At 37.1% G+C, this 21,402-nt stretch overlaps 2 protein-coding genes across 4 annotated transcripts in view; one reads left to right on the top strand and one right to left on the bottom strand.

Annotated features, from left to right (window-relative positions):
* Nucleotides 1-9,156, bottom strand: part of pah (phenylalanine hydroxylase) — a 23,641-nt gene extending 14,485 nt beyond the window's left edge. For both annotated transcript variants that reach the window (XR_001640542.1, XM_016558743.1), the window contains exons 1-10: nt 8,972-9,156; nt 7,790-7,906; nt 4,464-4,647; nt 2,630-2,718; nt 2,118-2,185; nt 1,310-1,506; nt 1,010-1,145; nt 822-891; nt 441-497; nt 217-312 (exon numbers count right to left, since the gene is read on the bottom strand). Coding sequence is in view for 1 of the 2 variants with exons in the window: in XM_016558743.1 (XP_016414229.1) it covers nt 217-312; nt 441-497; nt 822-891; nt 1,010-1,145; nt 1,310-1,506; nt 2,118-2,185; nt 2,630-2,718; nt 4,464-4,647; nt 7,790-7,906; nt 8,972-9,016 (1,059 nt within the window). In the remaining variant the exon portion in view is untranslated. The remainder of the gene's footprint in view (nt 1-216; nt 313-440; nt 498-821; nt 892-1,009; nt 1,146-1,309; nt 1,507-2,117; nt 2,186-2,629; nt 2,719-4,463; nt 4,648-7,789; nt 7,907-8,971) is intronic.
* A 683-nt stretch (nt 9,157-9,839) lies between these two features.
* On the top strand, nt 9,840-15,494 carry ascl1a (achaete-scute family bHLH transcription factor 1a). Of its 2 annotated transcripts, XM_016558778.1 has the most exons (4): nt 9,840-9,871; nt 10,820-10,956; nt 14,398-14,923; nt 15,023-15,494. In XM_016558778.1, the coding sequence occupies exons 2-3, from the start codon at nt 10,942-10,944 to the stop codon at nt 14,908-14,910; spliced, it is 528 nt and encodes a 175-aa protein (XP_016414264.1). In that variant the 5' UTR covers nt 9,840-9,871; nt 10,820-10,941; the 3' UTR covers nt 14,911-14,923; nt 15,023-15,494. The 2 variants fall into 2 exon arrangements, with proteins under 2 accessions (XP_016414264.1, XP_016414263.1); XM_016558777.1 differs by lacking the exons at nt 9,840-9,871; nt 10,820-10,956 and having other exon boundaries at nt 14,223-14,923.
* The last annotated feature ends 5,908 nt before the right edge of the window (nt 15,495-21,402 follow it).

The raw sequence follows: 21,402 nt of genomic DNA on the forward strand, positions 1-21,402 counted from the left end.
TTTCGGCGCATCTCTGATTATTGGCGGCATCAGAAATGGATATTATATAATAGATGCTTTTTTGAATATTTTAGCAATTTAAAAATATTAAAAAAGGATTTTTTACACGGCACCCCTGCTCTCGACAGACGGCACCCCGGTTGGGAAACACTGGGTTAGAGCACAGGGCATGAACCAGGAGGAAGTATTCTGAGAGGTACCACATACAGTACATACCTGCAGTTCGCCAAAAGATGAGAGCAGACCGGCACCGTAAGCCTTTACTTCATTTCCTTCCTTGCACAGACCAAATTCCACAGTGAACCAGTAGACCTGCAAAAAAATAAATATTATAATCATGCAGCCCTTCTGAGAGAGACAAATATACCTTGTGGTCTTAAAATATGACCTCAGTTCAAATGTGGAAAATTATTCTTATTGTAACCTAAAGCAGTACTCACTGTAGCCAGCTTCTCTATGAACAAATCAGGGGCGCCCAAAGAAGCGAGTCCAATTTCCTGATCAACAGGAAACATCATCACATTTGGATATTATGTCACTGATAAATGCACATTAGAGATTTAAAGTCTGAAGCAGATGTTCTCTAGATACCCACATAATACTATGGAAGCTTATTTCTGAAGTTCTGAATTTTCTTTCTCACAATTATAAATATATATATATATATATATCATAATTCATTCAAAAAAGTGTCAGAATTGTGAGAATAAAAATCAAAATGACAAATGTATATCATAAATTTCACTTCTTTCATTCAAATTAACATTATAACAATATAATAAACATATTATATTATATTATATTATATTATATTATCAAACCTGTGAGAACTGGGCAAAACTTGGGTCAGCAAAGAGTGGGACATGACCCAGCAGCTCATGGCAGATGTCCCTGAGGAAACAAATCCACTTTTTTTTCCCCCCCTTTGATCACTTTTCACAGTTATGACATATATTTGTGACATTTATTCCAAACAAAGCTGTAACAACTTCTTGGTCTGTATACTCACGGTTCAGGTGTGTACATGGGTTTGGAGCTATGGCGAATGTACTGTGTCGAGTGAAACACTCGGAAGGCGAGACCAGCTAAGAAGTCACGCGAGGAGAGGAGACCGGCCACAGGACGCAGACGGAAACCTGTGCATGCTGAGAAATCAAGAAAGGGTGAGATATGTAGTTTAGAAGTGAAACACTAGTTTTTCTTTTTTTTTTTCCTTTTCTTTTTTATTACACACTAAACCTTCAATTTGACTTCCCCTTCACCCGACTGTATATGAGTATAAAGCAGCTCTACTGGAGGACACTCTTACTCTGCAGGTAGTGTGAGACGTCCTCTAGCTGCGGGATGTTGTCCTCACGGTACCCACAGTACTTCTCCAGAAGTGGAAAAACACGGTTGTGTTCATGACAGGCATGCGTTGCGTACAGAGACTTCAGCTCTCTAAAAACTGTTCCCCATGTGGCCTTCTCTTCAGCAGTATATTCAACACGTGGAATAACCTGTCCACTAAAAGAGGAGGGAGATTTAGCTCATTTGATCTCAGGAGGGAGGTTTAGCTCATTTTTTGGACACAATGTGTTCAAATATATTTGTCTTAACAGTATCCAACAAACCTAACAAACTTTATTTTGAGAATTATTTTGCTTGAAAAACATGTTTGTGCTATTTTTCTTTAAAAAATTAATTCCACGGTGATATTTTGTTTTATAATGCAAAGACATGTACACTACCGGTCAAAACTTTGGAATAATTCAGATTTTTACAATGTTTTTTTGTAAAGGAGACACATTGAAGACACACTGTACGTCATATCTGTCATATCAGTGATGAGTGGTGTTATTATTGATGGAGCGTGTATGTAAATGTGGGGGCGTAGCATTCAACGCTCCTGCCCTTTGTAGTGGCCGTGTGAATAATGCATCTCAATTATGATGACAAAGCTCCCGACACTCCGTACTGCACTGGGACCCTGCAATTTAGCCCTTTTGTTAGGCAGCAGGAGTAATTTTCCATAGAATGCACAACAAAACAACAGGGAAAGTACTAGAGGTGGGGATGATCCCTGTAGCCCATGAGAAAGTGGGGGAGAAAGAGAAAACACTGAGGGCAATAGTTACTGTCTGTAGTTGTAGGCAATGTCAGCAAATTCCTTTCTTCTGGCGCGGTACACGGGGTCTGTAAAGCCCTGTGAATGACAATGACGTTAGAGTGTGAAAGAAAGTGGAGCTAGTTCTGATCTCTCAGTAGCCTTTGACAGTATTTCTCAGTGTCATGGAGGAGACTCATTCAAATGAAGCCTTTGTAGAGTGTTTGCTGCTCATGATGAATGCATTTCAGTTTAATGACGGCTGGAAAGGGGCAATTATTTATAATTACAGGGGCTCAATTAAAGCGATGACATCAATTTGAGAGCCCCCGTCCGTTTCCATTAGAATTGAGAGTGATGCAGATTCTGACTGTGGGCTTTTAGTGTCGCATAGACCAACTACGCATCTTTCAAAATACACCCACACACGGATGCGTTTGAAATAAAAATGAAGAAGTTTCCTCTCATGCTCACTTTTGCTCTTTTCTTTGATCATACAGACAGTCACTTCAAAAACACACACACACACACACAGTGTCTTACAGGATGGTCTGCATCCAGCTCGGACCCATAACTGAGAATCTGATTGGCAAAACGGTCCAAGTCCTGGATGTCATTGGGGAACCATGGAACTTTTGATGAGAGGGAAAGAAGGAAGAATGTTTATGGTAATTATATAATCAATGTAATTTATGTCCTGTTGACAGCATATTTGGCATGGTGTGTCTATCCTTGTGAAAAAAAGTACATTTTAGCATACTTTACAAATAAAAATATCTAAACAGAAATAATATATGGAACATAATGTTTCCAGACACTTAACTGCATTTTAATTAAATAAAAATGTATTATAGTTCAAATTGATATGAAATACAATGTGTGTTTTTTTGACCCATTTAAAGGAGACATATTATACAAAATACACTTAATTAAAATATACGTAATTTATATGTAATTTCATTTGAAACCGAATGGCATGTATTTAAATATATTTATAATTACACATGTGTAAATATGAAGATGCAATTTAGTACATTTAAAATATTTAAAATATAAACTTTAAATTTAATACGGAATAACACACTTCAGTTAAAATTATTATCAAGTAAGCTACTTTACGTTTAGTATGCTAGTCAGCACATTAAAATAAGTGTACTTTTTAAAGTACTTGACAAATTATTTAAAAAGTACTTAGAAGTAAAACTTTTAATTTGATATTATTACAAAATACACATTTCAAAAGTATAGTTAAGTGTGTTAAAAATGTACTGATGAAAGTATTCTCTCTTTATGTACAATTAAGTGGCCTTTTATTTCAATAATATTACATTATCTGCAAGTATATGCTACAAGTGCACACTCATTACAATTCAGTGCACTTTTTTCACAAGGGTATAGTAATGCATGTACAATGGAAATCTATGGGGCAAGGCAAGACTTTTATAGACAACTTTGCAACACATATAACACATTTCTGAATATAAGAAATTATATAAGTGCTTTAACAAAAAAAAAAAAACTGAGCTGCCTTCCTCCTTTAAACCTTCCAGAATTACTTGACCCTAGACTTTAATTGAAAGTATTTGCGAGTTTTCTGATTTAGATTTCAATGAGATCTATAGTGTTTCCATTCTCTTTATTAAACTTTATTTAAACGAGATTAATGTATTAAGTTCTAAATATGTGAACTTGGTAATATCGAATGCTGTGGTCGCTAACGTTGGCATGCTAACAGAGATGGATGACACAGTAGTAAACAGAAAGCATTGTGAGGCGAATGAGCCAGAGGGTGACAACGCAGTCCAGGCTATGAGGCTAAATCTTGCTCTATATCAGCTAGATTTATGACAGTTAAACTCTTTGGGGGTCCAGCCATTGGTACAGAGTTCAACAGCGAGCCTGAGGCGGTCTGAACAAAAGGCCAAGAACTGAAGACCCTGACTGGTTTTCCTCATCAGCCATAAATATCCATAAATGTCCCCTGCTCTGTGTTTTCTTATTGTATAAGGGGGAGATTGTGATGGGATCTGTTGGTCTGTCAGTCTTTGTATTGAACTTTGACCCCCACCCTGCTGAACTGACTCTTGAATAGAAACAAGACATTTCAGTCTATCTCTATGAGTCTGTTTGTCCTCAAAAACTAAACTAATGTAATTCTGGAAACAACCATAAGAGAGGCTGAGTGCAAGGGTCTTTGTCATCCATCTCCACAATTACATTTATGAACGATTACAGCATGTGTTCTATTTCTGTTCTTCATATTCTATGCTATCCTATTCTCGCTCTCTTGTTGTATTTCTGTCTGACCTTGAAATGTCGTAACAGTTTTATTTCTTTTCTCGTGAGTTATTCATCAGCCATTTGCCCTGTGTCTCACCTGTGTCCTTCTGTTTGTTGCGAGACAGCTCATGAACTTGGCCACTGATTTGTGTGCGCAGACCGTCAACAACTTCATCGAGAGCTTTAGAAGAGGCTTGATCCACACTGATGAAGAACTCATATTCTTCTTTGTTGTTGCGTGATGGACGGGACTCAATGTGGGTCAGATTAATGCCTTTCTCCTGCAAAGTACATACATGTAACATACATGTACATAATGCTGCATTATATTACATAACTTACAATAATTATATACTATATATTACAAGATATTTATGTATTAGTAATATTTACATAATGTATTTCTTTGTTTATGTACGCATTTCTCAAGTTTATATGCTCTCTCTCTCTCTCTCTCTCTATATATATATATAAGAGAAAATATATTTGTTTTTTCATAATACTAAGAAATATAACAAATACTTTATTTGTTTAATTACTTATATGTCATTGCTTGACACACAGTAGTGTACTATTTTTTTAATAAAAAACGTTACAATGTATCTATATCTATATCTAACTAGTAAAAAGATATTAAGAGTGAATAAAGCAAATTTTGTATACTTTAATACTTTAATATTTATTTATTAACTTTAAGAGAGTTTTAAAAAAATATTTATTACTTTTTAGTGTGTCTGAAAATCTGACAATCATATTTTAGCTTGCTTGATACATCCAGCATAAGTCTGATGTTTAGATATAGTCCATATTATAGTGAATAAACTATATATTATAGTGAATAAACACTAGGTGGCACTCCAGGCCATTCCATCTAATGAAAAAGCAATTACCGTATTGGCCCGAATATAAGATGACCCCCCTTTTTCCAGATGTACCTTTTGGAAAAAGGCTTTTTAAAAACCAAATCTTGGTTTTTCTCAGTAAAACACATTTTGTCTTCAATTATTTTCATATTGCATATTTTTCCTATTTTAATTTTTGTTTTGAAAGTATGGTAAAAACTGGTTAAATGTACCAACAATCACAATACAGTACTGTGGAGAAAGTTATTAGGTTGTCCATCTGCATTCTAGACTGAGTGATTCAATGATATATTTAATTACAGGGTTTCTGTACCCTTACCACTTTAATAAAAAGATTTTCCCATAAATTAAAAGATGTGTAAGATGTATCACAAACATGAATGATTAACCATGATTAACCACATTCACATTGTGGCAGCAACTAAGACTCACATGTGCAGCTTTTCTTCAGCCAATAGGAGAGTGGGTGTTTTTGCATAATTAAGTTCAAATTGCAGTGTTCAAGTCAAAACATGTTTGTATTTATGTGTTTTTACACACAGAGAGGGAGGACACCCATTGCTGTTTGCTATAGGCCTGTAGAGGAGGCGGATAGGGCTTACAATACCTTGGACCTACTCTGGTTCTTTTTCAACATTTCCCCTCCCTTTCCATGTGGTAATGATTGAGTCCATATGAATCTGCATCCTTTAACACTCAAAAAACAACACAGCAGAGAATTACTGCATTTGTTCGCAGTGCTGGGTTAATATAAATGTGTTCAGTAAGAACATTTGCTGTTTCTATTCTAAGATCACTGTCAAGTGTCTGCATGTTTTTTATATGTATAATATGTGTTTTATATGTTTTATACTGTCCTGACAATCTAATATCTAAAGATATTACGCATATTAATTAGTGGTATTATATTAATTAATTGCATTATATTAATAATTAATTAATTTAATGTTCTATTTAAATTGTTGGGGCTGGATAGTTAATTCAGAATAATAGCCATTATTCACTATAACTATAATCAGTCATTATAGTTGTTTTCAGTCTTTCATAAAGCATCCTTTTCCCTAATAACAAACATTCAATGTGGGCAACAGGAGATTGCTTTGTATTAGGTCAAAATAAAGCTGTAAAGTGTGTGCAGGGTGTCTGTGGTGAGGGGTGGAGTAGGGGGTGTTTTAAAGGGGGTGGAGTAGGATGGTACGGAAGAGCCAATCAGAATCCACAGGCCAAGCTTTTATCTTTATAGTGGCACCATTAATGACTTGCAGAAAAGCACCAGAGAAGATTTTAGGCTCATTAGTTTGGTTGCTGAATTTCAGGAAAGCACAACATATATTAGTATGCAACATGTTGTGCTTGTGTAATAATTTCTTTACAATCAGTAAATGAAGCCCGTCATCTACTTGGGAGCACATTTCATTGCACGTAGGCAGTAGAAAAGTCAACATCCCAAAACAAAATATACTGAACTTTGATACAAGAACTTTGGAGATGATTCAAGAAATCTTGGCATTATTACAAGACATGTGCACTGCGTGCATGTCTATAATATCCTGTCATCTCAAAACACAATTCTGGTTGATATTATTGATTTTTCTATATGCATCACAAGAAGAGGTCACAATGTTGTGTTTTCAACAGCCTTATGCTTTGTCTATGCTTTTTATTGCTCTTTTTTATTTTATTTATATTTACTGAATTTATACCAAAAAGTAAATAATACAAAACAAAACTTAAGGTTCAATACGATGTATTTCATGCAAAGATGCATTTCAAAAGCACAGTAAAAACAGTAATATTGTGAAATATTGTGAAACTATTTTCAATTTTAATATATTTTAAAATTGTATTTTTAAAGCTGAATATGTATCAGTCATCATCCCAGCCTTAAGTGTCACATGATCCTTAAAAAATTTTATACAATGTTTATTTCTGGATTCTTTGATGAACAACATTCAGAAAGAACAGCCTTTTTCAATCATTTAATGCATCTTGCTGAATAAAAGTACACATTTATTTCTTTTTTCCCCATGAAGCTTCCTCTCCTGAGGTATTATCTTTCAGCATTCATATCTCAGATGAAATTAATATACCATGTTTTTATAAGTGACAGAAGCTTTCATTTGCATTTAGTCTTTTTTTTTTTTTATGTGATAATTTTTGGTGATTTTGGTGACAAAATCACCATTAAAGACAAGTTCATTGATTTTCAACCAGCTTTGTGTTGCAACAATGCTGGTAAGTATATGTATATGAAAAATTTGTACTCTTCCTCCATGTTACAAAATGCGTCATCCAGCAAACTTCATTACTTCTGTTGAAGTTACACCATGTGCACAGTATTACCTAATCCCCTGCAAATACAAATATAGTCCTGTTTTGCATTTCTACAAATCTACCCCTAACATCTGCTGTCCTTGACCCCCATGTTTTGGCTTCAGATAAATGCAAGTGTATATAGAGAGAGAGAGCGTGAGAGAGAAAAATAGACATACAACCATACAAAGAGACTGTGAAAAGGGACAAATGATGCAATACAAATGTTTTGTGTCAAGACACTAACCTCAAATAGTCTTAGAGCTTTTACAAGAGCGCCAACTTCCTGCTTCAAAGAGAAGATGCAGGACACCACTCCTGTTTTATTTAATGGTTCCTCCAGGTAGGATGAGGTCAGAGAGCCCTGTTAAACAAACAAATGTCAAGACACTCACACAATTGCACTCATCGTCATCAACATGCATCAAATGAGTGCATAACTGTCATTTAAAATTTAATTTTCATTGCTTTGCAATTTTTATTTAATTAGTGTCCACCTTTCTTTCTTTGAAATGGTTTTTGAAATGAATATTAGTTCATCTTTTCTCATAGTGCTAAGGGACCCATGAATCTCTGCTTGGGAATCCACTCACTGCGTGTATTTTTATTTGACTTTTTTTTTAGGATGCAACACTGTCTGTTACACATTAGCAAAACTAAACCTCTGATAAGTAACTTTCAAGGCAAGTAGTTTCCCTCTATGGAAATTAATTGAAATATAAATGCCCATAAATCACAAAACGATCATATATTGCTTCAAACTGAATAATGTCAGCAGGTTTGTGTAGGTTTAGGGCTCTAATAAATATCCTTAACTTGGTATGAAAACTATTGCAAGACCTTAATGTAGCTTCAAAAATCTGTGTGACTGAGCAGAAGGACTTTAAAACTCATGACCAAAGTCACACTCACATTCCTGTGAATCAGGTGTCAGTGTCATAACTTTCACCCATACTTTGCCATAATACTTTTTAAAGAACAAAAAGTAATGTAAAAATACACCTCAGGACATCTAAAATATGAAAGTAAAACAATCAGCAATTAATGTATTATTAACCACTTAGATTCCATACAGTGATATATAGTTGTAACAAATTAGAGTCTTTCAGTTGATGCTATAGCTAGTATGTTGAACTTCGTTTTGTGGTCTGGAGAGAAATTTCCAGTCAGGTTTAACAATAATAAGAATGAGCTGGATTGTCATTGAACAATTGTAGGTTCACACAAAATTTTCACTTTGACTTTTCTGCATTACGTAACCAATACTACTTTGCATCCTAGTCTGCATGTCTTTACTCTTGTCTAGTGTTGGGGAAATGCTATAAAATATTTTTAAATAGATTTAAAATAATATAAACTGTTATACTAATATAATCACAATTTTTTTTTATAGTAAAACATAAAAAAAAAAAAATAGAGAATGGTTCACCTTTCTCTCCAGATTCCCGTTCATCTGTCTGAAACCTGCGTCCATTCTTGTTTCAGTTCTCAGGTGATGTCGATTTGCTGAATGCTTGTGTGCACTTTGTGTTGCCCATCCAAAACTCCAGCCATTTAAAAGTACCTCGTGACACCACACCCCCTGAACGGCCCGTGTGCATGTCACGCGACGAGATGCCCATAGACCTCTGGGATATTTGGAAGCTGCGCCACAGCGCATCTGGTTTGTGTTGTCCAGTGGGAAAGAGTTTGCAGGGGGAGTTTTGGGTGAGGATGGAGGAGTTCAAAGTCAGCATTTCGTAACGATTAGCCTACTTCGCAGTTTTGTTTTTCTTCTACTTGATGTAATGGTTTTATTAGTAGATTAATTTATTTTATAATTTTTTTTTTAAGTAGAAGGGATTGAGTGTTCAAGATTAGAAAAACAGATGCAGGATCCCGTTATAAATAATAATCGTCACTATCCATATGTTCATATTCTGTTTATGACCACACGATGGCGCTAAATATAGCTAAGTTAACTGGGACTGGGTCCAGGTGTGCGACTGTGTCAGACAGTGTCAAAATTATACACGGATACACTGATTTCATAGAGAGGTGTACTTTTAAGATGATTTTTATTGACATTATTTTTTCTTGCGTAATCTGTTGAAATTTATCTCGCGGGACGCAAAATGTCATGTGGCGCCTCTAGCACAGTTAGCTAACCGTTAATTATGTCAAATAATTTCCAAACAAACACTAACATTTTGTTATTTATTTGTTGTAAATGTTTTATCAACGGCTCTGGTAATGATGGGTCGCAACAGAAACGTGCAAGTAGCGTAGGCCTACTGTTGCTATGGTTACATCCTCAGGGCGACTGCAATTTTAGCAGGTTTGTCGTCAGGTAAAAATACGCTTCTTACTTCCTAATTTAACTTTTGTGTTTAACGAAACGTTATTCAAACACCAGCGAAATATGTAGTCCTACTTTTATATACTTTACAACTTTGCCTTTAATTTTGACTACCTTTGTGTGGTTCAATTAGGAGGAGGACAAACACCCTTGAAAAGGTTATTAACATACAACAGACAAGGTATAGTCTGCATTTAGTTCATAGACTCAGCAAATGTGATCATTAAATCCATATTTTCATTTGTGTTAAGTTAAATCAATGTATTGACTCCTGTCTGCACTCACACCTTATGCTTAGGCTTATACAAACCATTCATGACTTTACCACTAGATGGCAGTTGGTGTCTATACACAATTAATGAACCATCTATTCTATCCTGTTAGCTCCACTATCCAAAAACATTTTTCTTGAATGTATTGGACATAGGCTCACCATTTAAATGGCTAAAGATAAGTAGGACAAGAGTAAACGTACAAAAATACCATAAACTGAAAAAAAGACGCTATTCATTTAATTAGGCTACTAATACTGAAATGACTTTACCATTAAATCCATATTTTCATTTGTGTTAAGTTAAATCAATGTATTGACACCTGTCTGCACTCACACCTTATGCTTAGGCTTATACAAACCATTCATGACTTCACCACTAGATGGCAGTTGGTGTCTATACACAATTAATGAACCATCTATTCTATCCTGTTAGCTCCACTATCCAAAAACATTTTTCCTGAATGTATTGGACATAGGCTCACCATTTAAATGGCTAAAGATAAGTAGGACAAGAGTAAACGTACAAAAATACCATAAACTGAAAAAAAGACGCTATTCATTTAATTAGGCTACTAATACTGAAATGACTTTACTTTGGCATTAGATTAATTTGTGATCACTGGATATGATATGACAATATTGTACATGGATGTCTATTTACACAGGGAGTATAGGCCCATGACCAAACCTCTATGTGATCTATAAAGAACTGAAGTCCTATCAAAGTGCACAACAGCAAAGACTCGTCACTGAACATCTGGACACCATTCCTCTTCAACGCCTGCAGATGTTTTCAGGTAGGGTACGTTTAGGATACAGTAGACTCCCTCTGTATTGAAAAATTATCACAAAACCAGATCAAGGCTTGGTGGCTAACGCACATATTCAAGCTAAATTAAACGAATCAACAGCTGGTATAACACATCTGGCCTTTGCCTTATATTGTTAAATATATTGCTTATATTCTTAAAGTTTACTTAAAGGGGTCTATAACACAATTGAAAAACATACATTCCCACTTTATTTAAAGTATGTACTTTTAAATACATTGAATACATGCAGGGCCAAAGTGGGAGAAGTTCTGGTCATTTGTCATTTGCGTTGTTTTAAGGTACGATACTAAATGATTTAGCCCCTAAAACACTTAAAAATAGCTACTTTATTGGCATCAATGGTTCCATCCATGGAATCTTTCCACTGCACTAACCGCTCTTTGTAGTAGAAAAAGAGTTCGTCAGGTTATTGAACTGTTCTTTAATATAAGAAAATCCTCTTTTGGAGCACAGTAACTGCAAACCCCGTAGATCCTCTATTGTTTGTTTGTTATTATGTGTAAATATAGAAATATGTTTATATACGAATATGTGCAGTAAGTGTATGCTTGTAGCCCAGATTGTCTTGTACTGTTACTACATGACTTCAGTGGATCGTGCGCTTTAGGCTTTCACTCACTTCTACGCTCATGCACGATGTAAAGCAAGTTCACACAGTTAATAAGGAATAATCTGTGTTCGGTTTATTCACGAACATGATCGTCTCATCTGCGCAAACGCACTCTCATCCACTAACGTTCAGAAATAGCAGTGCATAAACGCCACACACCTGCTTTCAAAAGCGCACCAATGAATAGTCATTGAAATGATTAAAAAAAGTCCCTTTACCATGTAGTTTTAACAGCTAACGAATTGAAATATAATCCTGCATAGCAAACCCGGGCTTGTAGGAGAAAACAAGCAGCTTTGTATGGAGTTGTTTTGTTTTTATTATTTTACAGCAGCTCTACGAGTTGTTATAGTAATATGTTTCAATAGAAGTTCAGACGCCCAGATGTCATATTAATTATTAAAATCGGGAATGATTGGAACCTTCCCTCATCCCAGAGTATCATGAAAGAAAGAGGGGCTTACAAAACGCTAATTGGACTCTGCAAATGCACTGACTGAGCATGGTGGATATGTTTCAGAGAGTCCCAGCCGGAGTGAATAGAACCCACGCTTCTTTTCTAAACGCCCTTGCTGCGCTAAAAGAGGAGAAGGGGGGAAAAGAGAGAGGGAGAGAAAGGAAAGTTGGAGGGGGCTGGGTGATTGAATGCTGCATGGTCTAATCTTGAATGCCTCAGCCAACCAAGAGAAATTACACAATTTATTGCCCCCCTCCCTCTCCACTCCACATGCATCTCGCGCACACACAAAACTGGCGCAGGCAAAGTCATTCAAACAAAGTTGGTTGAAAGCAATGTGCCATTATCGTGCGCTATGAAAGAGGCGAAATTAATCGAGAGATATACTGTAAGTAAATAGAGTGAATAAGGTGTCAGGAGCTTTTCTTAATGCGCGTCCACAAAATAATCCGTTCCACCTTTCCAGCTGTGATTTCTAATAACGACTGGCCAAATTCATCTTGCCCGGACAAAGATTCCCTATATGGAACAATATTATATGGCTGTAACACGTTAACAGTATAACAGTTGTGACAAGTGTTAATTCATTACCAAACTACACATGAGTCCAATGAAAGCAAAGTGCTTTGAATGAGTTTATTTACCTCTGAATGGATTCGTCTTAACCACGGCAGCTGTTACAAATGATTTGCTATATTTGTTAAGATCTTTTTGATAAGATGATGTTCGACATTTTAGGAGGCTTAGTATAGCAGGATTCGTATGTGATTAAATAATGTGGTACACCGGGGCTGGGCATATTTTCACAAACAAACTATGTTGACTTCAAACACTTAAAACCCTCTGTCCTCCAAACTACACCTCTTTTTTCATAAATGCCAAGTTGGGACATGTTGTCACATGTTTTAAATGTTATTAATTACGTTATTTGTTGGCAAACGGTTAGATATTTTATCTTACCTTTTTATATTTCTATGAATTGTGTTGCGTTTATGAACTTTTTTTATTGTTTTTTTTCTGTTAATTCTGTTTAATGGCAGATTTAGGCTAATTGTGAAAACTAGTCTTCTCTATTCATTATACTGCCATTATCATAAAATTTGAACAATTTCATGATCTTTTGAATATATATATATCTTATACATATAGCTGCAAATACAGTCAACGTGCATCATTCTTATATTTTACTCAAGTTTTTTTCCGTGTTTTAAAATGATTAATCTCAAGTTTAATTACTCATTTCTCAAAGCGCCCTAAAGAAAAATCGAAGCGCGCTGTTGTTAAATTTTTACAAGGTTACAGGATGCCTTTAATGCAGCTCGAAGTTGAGTGTGTGCGTGTGTTGTTCTCCAACAAACACTTGTCATAACCAGAGGCGGACAGTAACTAAGTACATTTACTTGAGTATTGTACTTAAGTACACTTTTTGAGTATCTGTACTTTTTGTGCGTCTCCTAATAAAACACAAAAGGTGTTCGACTGAAGCAGCACTGCAGACCATTCTGTGTGTGACATCAAAGTACAGCGAGAGCGATTCACTCTGTTCAAATGTGGATGAATGGCTACACATAGATGTGTCCAGAGCTGTGTGAGATCACTACCATCCTGCTTTTGTGGGGGTGGGTAGGGGTGTTAAATAATTATAATATTTTTTTTTCCCCCATAGGTTTTTAACATTCTAAAAGTTCTGTATTCCAAAGATACTACAAGTATAGTCAGTGTATTCAGTAGGTGTAATGTATTGTAAGTTGCTTCAGAGGTATTGCAAGTATTACAATGTGCATTACAAAACAGTGCATTGACAAAGGACATTTACTTTTGGTACTTACGTACTTTTAAAAGCAAGTACTTCTGTACTTTTACTTAAGTAAAAATATGTCTTTACAACTTTTACTTGTAATGGAGTAATATTTGACCAGCGGTATCTGTACTTTCACTTAAGTAATGGAGTTGTGTACTTTGTCCGCCTCTGGTCATAACCGAAAAACACCTCTAGTCATTCTTTACGAGAAGTTGTTTACTCAGTGGCAGGAGCGGCACGCGCCCGGCGTACGCAACACAAGCGCATCTCAGGGGGCGTGGTCAGGGGGAACGCGCGGCGGGCCGCCGGCGTATTGAAAAGGCCGCGCTGTTTCCATCTCACAACTCAGAACAGGTCGAGAGTCCGGAGCACCCCTGCCCATTGAATCCACACGTGAACGCCACGAGCAAGACGCACGGCCATTGGGCATTCCAAAGAAAACGTTTGTGCTTTTCCTCCGCGAAATGGACATTACTGCCAAGATGGAAATAAGCGTAAACCAGCAGCAGTTCATGCCACCTGCTTGCTTTTTTGCCTCTCAGAGCATCCAACTCAGTCCGACCGACAGCCAGTGCAGCAACAAGTCCGCGTCGAAGCAGGCGAAGAGGCAGCGCTCATCCTCTCCGGAGCTGCTCCGGTGCAAAAGAAGGCTCAACTTCGCCGGCTTCGGGTACAGCTTGCCACCGCAGCAGCCGCACGCGGTGGCCAGGCGAAACGAGAGAGAACGCAACCGGGTAAAGCTGGTGAACAACGGCTTTGCTACTCTCCGCGAACACGTTCCCAACGGAGCGGCGAACAAGAAGATGAGCAAAGTGGAGACGCTGCGCTCTGCTGTGGAGTACATCCGCGCGCTCCAGCAGCTTTTGGACGAGCATGACGCGGTGAGCGCGGCGTTCCAGTCCGGCGTCCTGTCACCCACCATCTCCCAAAACTACTCTAATGACATGAACTCTATGGCCGGTTCGCCCGTGTCCTCTTACTCCTCAGATGAGGGCTCCTACAACCCTCTGAGTCCTGAAGAACAAGAGCTCCTGGACTTTACCAATTGGTTTTGAACGTTCGTGAAAGGTTCGTATGAATTAAATTAAACTTTATTGCCGCTATAATTGTGTTTTCACGATTTTGTTGTTCATGCAAGATGCTCACCATGTCCCGTTCTCTTTCTAGGAAATACCTAAAAATCGCAGTACTGCTTGGGAGGAACTCGGATGTCCTCCAAGAACACAAAGCACTGCGTTTGCGCTGCAGTCCGGTTCGGAAAGACTCGAATCCACACCCAGAGATGGCCCATACAAACCGGCAAACCACGGGTCCCGAGTGTCAAAGAGCCAAAGGACTAAAAGGGAAGAGCGGGAGTCCAGTCGTTCCAGCGCATTCGCCCAAGAAATCTATTTTTAAAATGACAACAATAAGCAAACGTTGTTCTTTACTTATGCTAATGTAATCAAAGAAGGTTTGCCCTGATAGACCCCTCTCACAACTCTGATATGCTTCCAACTTGGCGAATTTTATTATATGAAGTTCTATTTGTATAAAACATGTTGTTTTCTGAAATATATTAAGCTATTTTTATATGTAAGAGATTTATAGATGTTTTTGTACACATTCATTTTAATATGTATCTATTTTTGACCTATAGCCTGCCATAAATTGCTCATTACCTCTCGCTTATTCAGACTTCTAGTCTCAAATGCATCGCAGCTGGCAATTCCCTTAACGGATGTGGAGGTTTTAGAGGAGTTTAAGAGTTTAATTTTCAACACCAACGTGTCTTATTTAATAGGAATAATAATTGCAATGGTAATAGGATTCGAGTGATCAAAGGTTATGCAGCTATTGTCCAAACGGAGGTGTTTTGTGTCTCCACACTGCCTGTTCCACTTTGCCTTTACAATGCTGGGTTTTGCATCTCAGAAAATAAGAATATGCCTTATCTCCATATTTTCTACAGTTTAGTCTCATAATAAAAGTTTCTAAAAGAAATATGTTTTCTTGAGTTTGTTTTGTGTATTGCAACCTTTTATCTTCATGGTTACTAAAAGCAGTTCTAGAAAAACACAGTCAAGTGTAGATTTTCGTTGCACAATTTCTTTTTTTAATGGGCAACAAAAGTGATAAGCCTGCTAACCCTCGGCAGTCTGCCTGTTGTCAGGCAGTAGGAGACGTGACCAGCATACTGGACCGTTTCACAGACTGCGCTCATAATGAATGCCAATTTGGAGAAGACAGCACTTTTGGAAAATAAGCATATTTTTTGCTCACCCTACTCACACTTTTGTGAGTGAGTATGGCAGAGAGAGAGAGAGAGAGAGAGAGAGCATACAGGACCAAGTAATCAAATAATTTAAAAACGTAGCATATTTTCTTCTATTAACGTTAACAAATTTATTAAAAATATTTTTTTTTGTTGAGAAAATAGTGTTTACAGATATGATGATTTCCTTTATGTTCCTGCCTGCCACACTGACATAGATTTGTGTTGACCTCGAAAAGTATTGAATTTTGCAGGAAAAAAAGGTTATGCTAACCGTCTTTTATCAACATATTTTTCAGACATTTTAGTCTTTTAACAGGGCTTTTTTTCTTTCTTTTTTAAAATCTCTGGACAGTTAGCTACACCACCAACACATTTTCTACTTCTCGCAAAACATATCAAAATAACTTTTAATTCAGAAATTGCAAACATGTTCATAATATAAAAAGTGTATTTAAGTAATTTTTTACAGTCTATTGCGTTTTTAATGAAACACTTAAAACGATTTGAAAATGCGAACTTGACGTTACTGACCCAATATACAAACGTATTCAGTGAAAACTACACTTTTTGTTAAGTTACGCATAAATAACTCAAAGTTGCAGAGTTTAAATAACAATCGTGGAGTTTGACAGGTAAAGTGTGTGTGCGCGGGGTGGGCGCGTGCCTGCTGTAATGAATTGAAAGGCTCTGTGCGCGTGTGTGGCGCTCGAGTGGAGTCGGCTGAAGGCGCGTGTGCCTTTCTGACACGCACTCAACAACTGTCCCTTTAAAAACACACAGCGTCAGGAAGCGAGTGCTGTCCACAAGAGGCAGGTGTTGAAGAAAAAGAAAAAGAAAAAATCATGCCCCACACGAAAGTAAGGCGAGCTTTGTTAAGGGTAAAACGAAGTATCCCAGCTTATCAATTAGCCATAGTTTTACGCTATCTTACATTTAAATCAATGTTTTAAACTAGCCCGACCAGGCAGGGTCTAGCAAGTGTGGTAAAAGATGGGAACGATTTTAGTGTCACAAGTCCAGATGAGCCAAAAAAACATTATCTATATTCAGTTAAAAAAAAAAAAAAAAGGATACACTGTTAAAAAATAAAGGTTAATTTTGGCATCCGTTCCATGAAGAACCATTAACATCCATGAACCTTTTCCATTGCAAAACTGGTTCTTTAGTGGAAAAGGTCGCATTATTTAAATATTCTTCACACTACGAAAAAATGATACTTTTAACTGAAAGGTTCTTTATGGAACCCAAAATGGTTCTTCAGTGGAATTGCTGTGAAAAGCCCCAATATACAGTCAGGTGTCCTAGAATTCCCTGTGACTGTGTGATTCACTGACCAACTTCTATGTTAAACCACCATCCAAATTGGAAGGGTCTGAACTGTTGTCTGGCTCGGGAAATCAATTTTTGCGCTTATCAATCAGACGCTTGACCAAGCACTGTCTTATTGTAAGGTACTAGACTCATTTGTCAGTTACATTTCAATAGCTAGAGCTTCATATTTATCTGGTGTGAAATTAATTTGGGGAAGAGAGGGAGTGCTTTTTTTTTGCTCTAAATCCTGGAAAAAAATCAATAAATCAGGATCTCTCAGATGGATAAAGCAAATTTTCCACTTGATTTTCTGGCCTCTTGTGTCTTGTCGGTGAAAGATTAGGCTATAGAAAATGTAATATCACGTTCAGATCTTTGGCTTCCCTCTAATAAGCTTGTTCCAGGACCCTGTTTAATCAAGAGACATTGCAGAAATCATTACTACACTGAAAAAAAATTTGTGTAGAAACAATTTTCACACAGAAATTGCTAGTAAATTTCATAATTACAAAGAAACAGAAAGTAACACATTAAATTCAATATTACATTTTTGAAGTATAAAACTGAAATATTGAGAAAATTTCATTTCTCTGTTTGTTTTTGAACAAAATCTTCACAGAAAGCAATGTGAATTTCATGCTAAAACTTTTCCATTGACCTATTGTGAATGAGCTTCATGGCCAACCTGAAAATACAAGCCACCAATTCCTTTTACAAACTACTCATGCTCAATCTGAACTGTGTCCAAGGGAACGGTAGCGAGCAATGCAGTGTGTGTAGTTGTGCGCACAGCCTATTCGAGCCTGTCCGCGTGTCCATCAATTTGTGGCAGAATGTTGCCTCCTCATTATGCCACGCCTGAATAGAACAGGAGCGGCAGCATGTAACCCACACTGATTAGTGATCTGGGCCCCTCTGATGTTCTCCCTGTTGAAATTCGTGGGGACTTCTTGTTATCGCTCCTCTCCAGCCTCCTTTCATTCTCTTTGAAAGTGCTGCCATCCCTGCCTCTCAACTTCTTCAGCAGACTTTGTAAATCTAAAGACTCAGACTGTTAGACAGCACTCACTTCCTCATGAGTGCCCAGAGAGCTTTTCACGACTGTCCAATGTCTGACAGAGGGCTGTGGCCATTTCTTTTGGCTAAATGAGACCGGTCGTTCTCTGTTTTTTTCACTACCTCGATCCTTTTCATTTTCCCCCCCTCTCCTCTTTCTTATACAAATGCTCACTTTTGTTATTTCTGAATGTGACGGTGCTCTCTATGCTTGTCAAAGCTCTTCTCTCCCCTTTCCTCTACTGAGTCCTGCAGATTTGGTGAGTGATTATCAGTGATGATAGTGATGTTTGATGACCACATTGTGCAAACTTTTCACTCTCTTTATGCCGAATTGCAAATTACATTTAATAAAGGCTCTAGCCTGCATGAAATATGAACTGCTTGATTTTGGCCCTGAAGAGTGCAATGCAAACAGTGTTTCAGTACCACAGACAGCACTCCTCTCCACTCTACTAATGTTCGGCAGTGACGCCTCAGTCTTGTGCAGTAAATGAAATCTATTTCACGACTGTCCAATGTCTGACAGAGGGCTGTGGCCATTTCTTTAGGCTAAATGAGACCGGTCATTCTCTGTTTTTTTCACTACCTCGATCCTTTTCATTTTCCCCCCCTCTCCTCTTTCTTATACAAATGCTCACTTTTGTTATTTCTGAATGTGACGGTGCTCTCTATGCTTGTCAAAGCTCTTCTCTCCCCTTTCCTCTACTGAGTCCTGCAGATTTGGTGAGTGATTATCAGTGATGATAGTGATGTTTGATGACCACATTGTGCAAACTTTTCACTCTCTTTATGCCGAATTGCAAATTACATTTAATAAAGGCTCTAGCCTGCATGAAATATGAACTGCTTGATTTTGGCCCTGAAGAGTGCAATGCAAACAGTGTTTCAGTACCACAGACAGCACTCCTCTCCACTCTACTAATGTTCAGCAGTGACGCCTCAGTCTTGTGCAGTAAATGAAATCTATGCCCTATTTTTCTGTGAAATAGAGTAAGGTTTTGTCATTTTGACCGACATTCAGTCAGTTAGTCAGTGTTTACCCCTTTTTTATAGGTTATTGACATGGATGTGGAAAGAATAATTAATAAGGTACCATTGTAGTTCATTTTTGTTGAGGTTTGATCATTCAGCACTTTCAGCAGGAGAAGAATACAGATTAAATGGGACACTTAAACATAATCATTTGTATCAGTATTTCTATATTCTTACTTAGTGGTGATTTTTGCATTGAAACAGTATACAAAATATGAAAAATTTGAAATGTCTCTACTTCATCAGTTGGCCCACCTGTATTCACTCTATTAAATAAATAATATAATATAATATAATATAATATAAAACAAAATGTATGAAATGAGATGTATATTATATTGTATTATAAATATAATATAATTTATATAAATAAAATAATTTTAATTATATATTATTGTATATACGCTACTGTTGAAAAGTATAAAAAATTCAAAAAGTGAAGAGAGAGTAAAGCATTTAGTCACAAAAGATTTCTATTTCAAATAAATGCTGTTCCTTTGAACAAAAGTATTAATCAGTACAAATTCTTGTCAACATTGATAATAATAACAATATTATTATCTTATATAATAAGAAGAAATGTATCTTGATCACTAAATCAGCATATTACATTGATTTATGAAGGTTTATGTGACACTGAAGACTGGAATAATGGTTACTGAAAATTCAGCTTTGCCATTGCAGGAATAAATTGGATTTTAAAATATATTAAAATAAAAAACACATTTTAAATTGTAATAATATTTCACCATAGATTTTTTTACTGTATTTTTGATCAAATAAATGAAGCCTTGGTGAGCAAAATTGCTTTTTTCAAAAACATTTTTCATACATATGCATTTTATATCTAATACATGTATTAATTTTAATGTTAATATGGCCTAACTATTAGTGCAAACAGTTGTTGTTGACACCATCACAGGTTGCTGGAGTCATCGAAGGGGTTGGCGATGACTGAGTTATGAATGAGGATGAAGAGAGGCAGATGAGCGAGGAAGTCGAGAAGATCGAGGGAGCGCAAATTGCGAAGTTCCCGTTTCACCGACGCCTCATGCTCAGGTCTGATGCCCCCTGCCTTGAGCTCCACTAGGAGTTGCTCTGCCCCAATGCAGCCCTCTGGCACCACAGCACTCCCTGTTTGGGCCTCAAGCAAGAACAGGAACAACTGCTGTAGAACAAGCACACATACTCAGGTTAGTACCAATGAATGTAATATCCATTCTTGTGACACTTTATTACATTAGCCAATTCAATATGTATGTGTATATATATATATATATACAGTCTAGTTTAGGCTTTTTTCAGGCTTTAACTTGTGGTACACAGCAACATCATTCCATACATATAACCCTCCATCCACATGTACAAATCCCTTGTGAATACATTCATTTGGCCCCAGTCATCACCTATTGCACACTTCTAGATAGTCAGGGCACTGATGTCGGTATAACCTGTGTGTTTGTATGTGCGCATGAAAGTGTGTGCTCCGTTCACACGTGTGCCTGAGGGGGCTCAAGTTACAGCGGCCTTTTCCTACTCTTCTGTGAGCGCACCTGTTTGCACAGTTAAATGCATCCGAGGTAATGACTAAAAGTGAGTGTGTATGTGTGTGTGTCCTGTAATCCCCTGGCAAAGCACCCACTCCTCTCTCCTCTCACTCGATAACAATTCAAGCCCAGCTCACTCTGTAATTAGCCTCCCCTCTCCACCTAACCCCAAGACCAGGCAGGGGCTCAGTTTCCCCAACCTCTGCCATCAACTTTTAAGTCTTCATGCTTTTCAGAAGTCGGCCCTCTCTGTTCAATGCATGGGCCTGGTTGGGTCTTGCTACTGAATGGCCACCTTATACCTCTGCTTTATTCGAGATGAGCAGTATGTCTTTGCCTGA

The sequence above is a fragment of the Sinocyclocheilus rhinocerous genome, unplaced genomic scaffold (genome assembly GCF_001515625.1).
Source record: "Sinocyclocheilus rhinocerous isolate Xijiao unplaced genomic scaffold, SAMN03320098_v1.1 scaffold258, whole genome shotgun sequence".
Classification (NCBI taxonomy): domain Eukaryota; kingdom Metazoa; phylum Chordata; class Actinopteri; order Cypriniformes; family Cyprinidae; genus Sinocyclocheilus; species Sinocyclocheilus rhinocerous.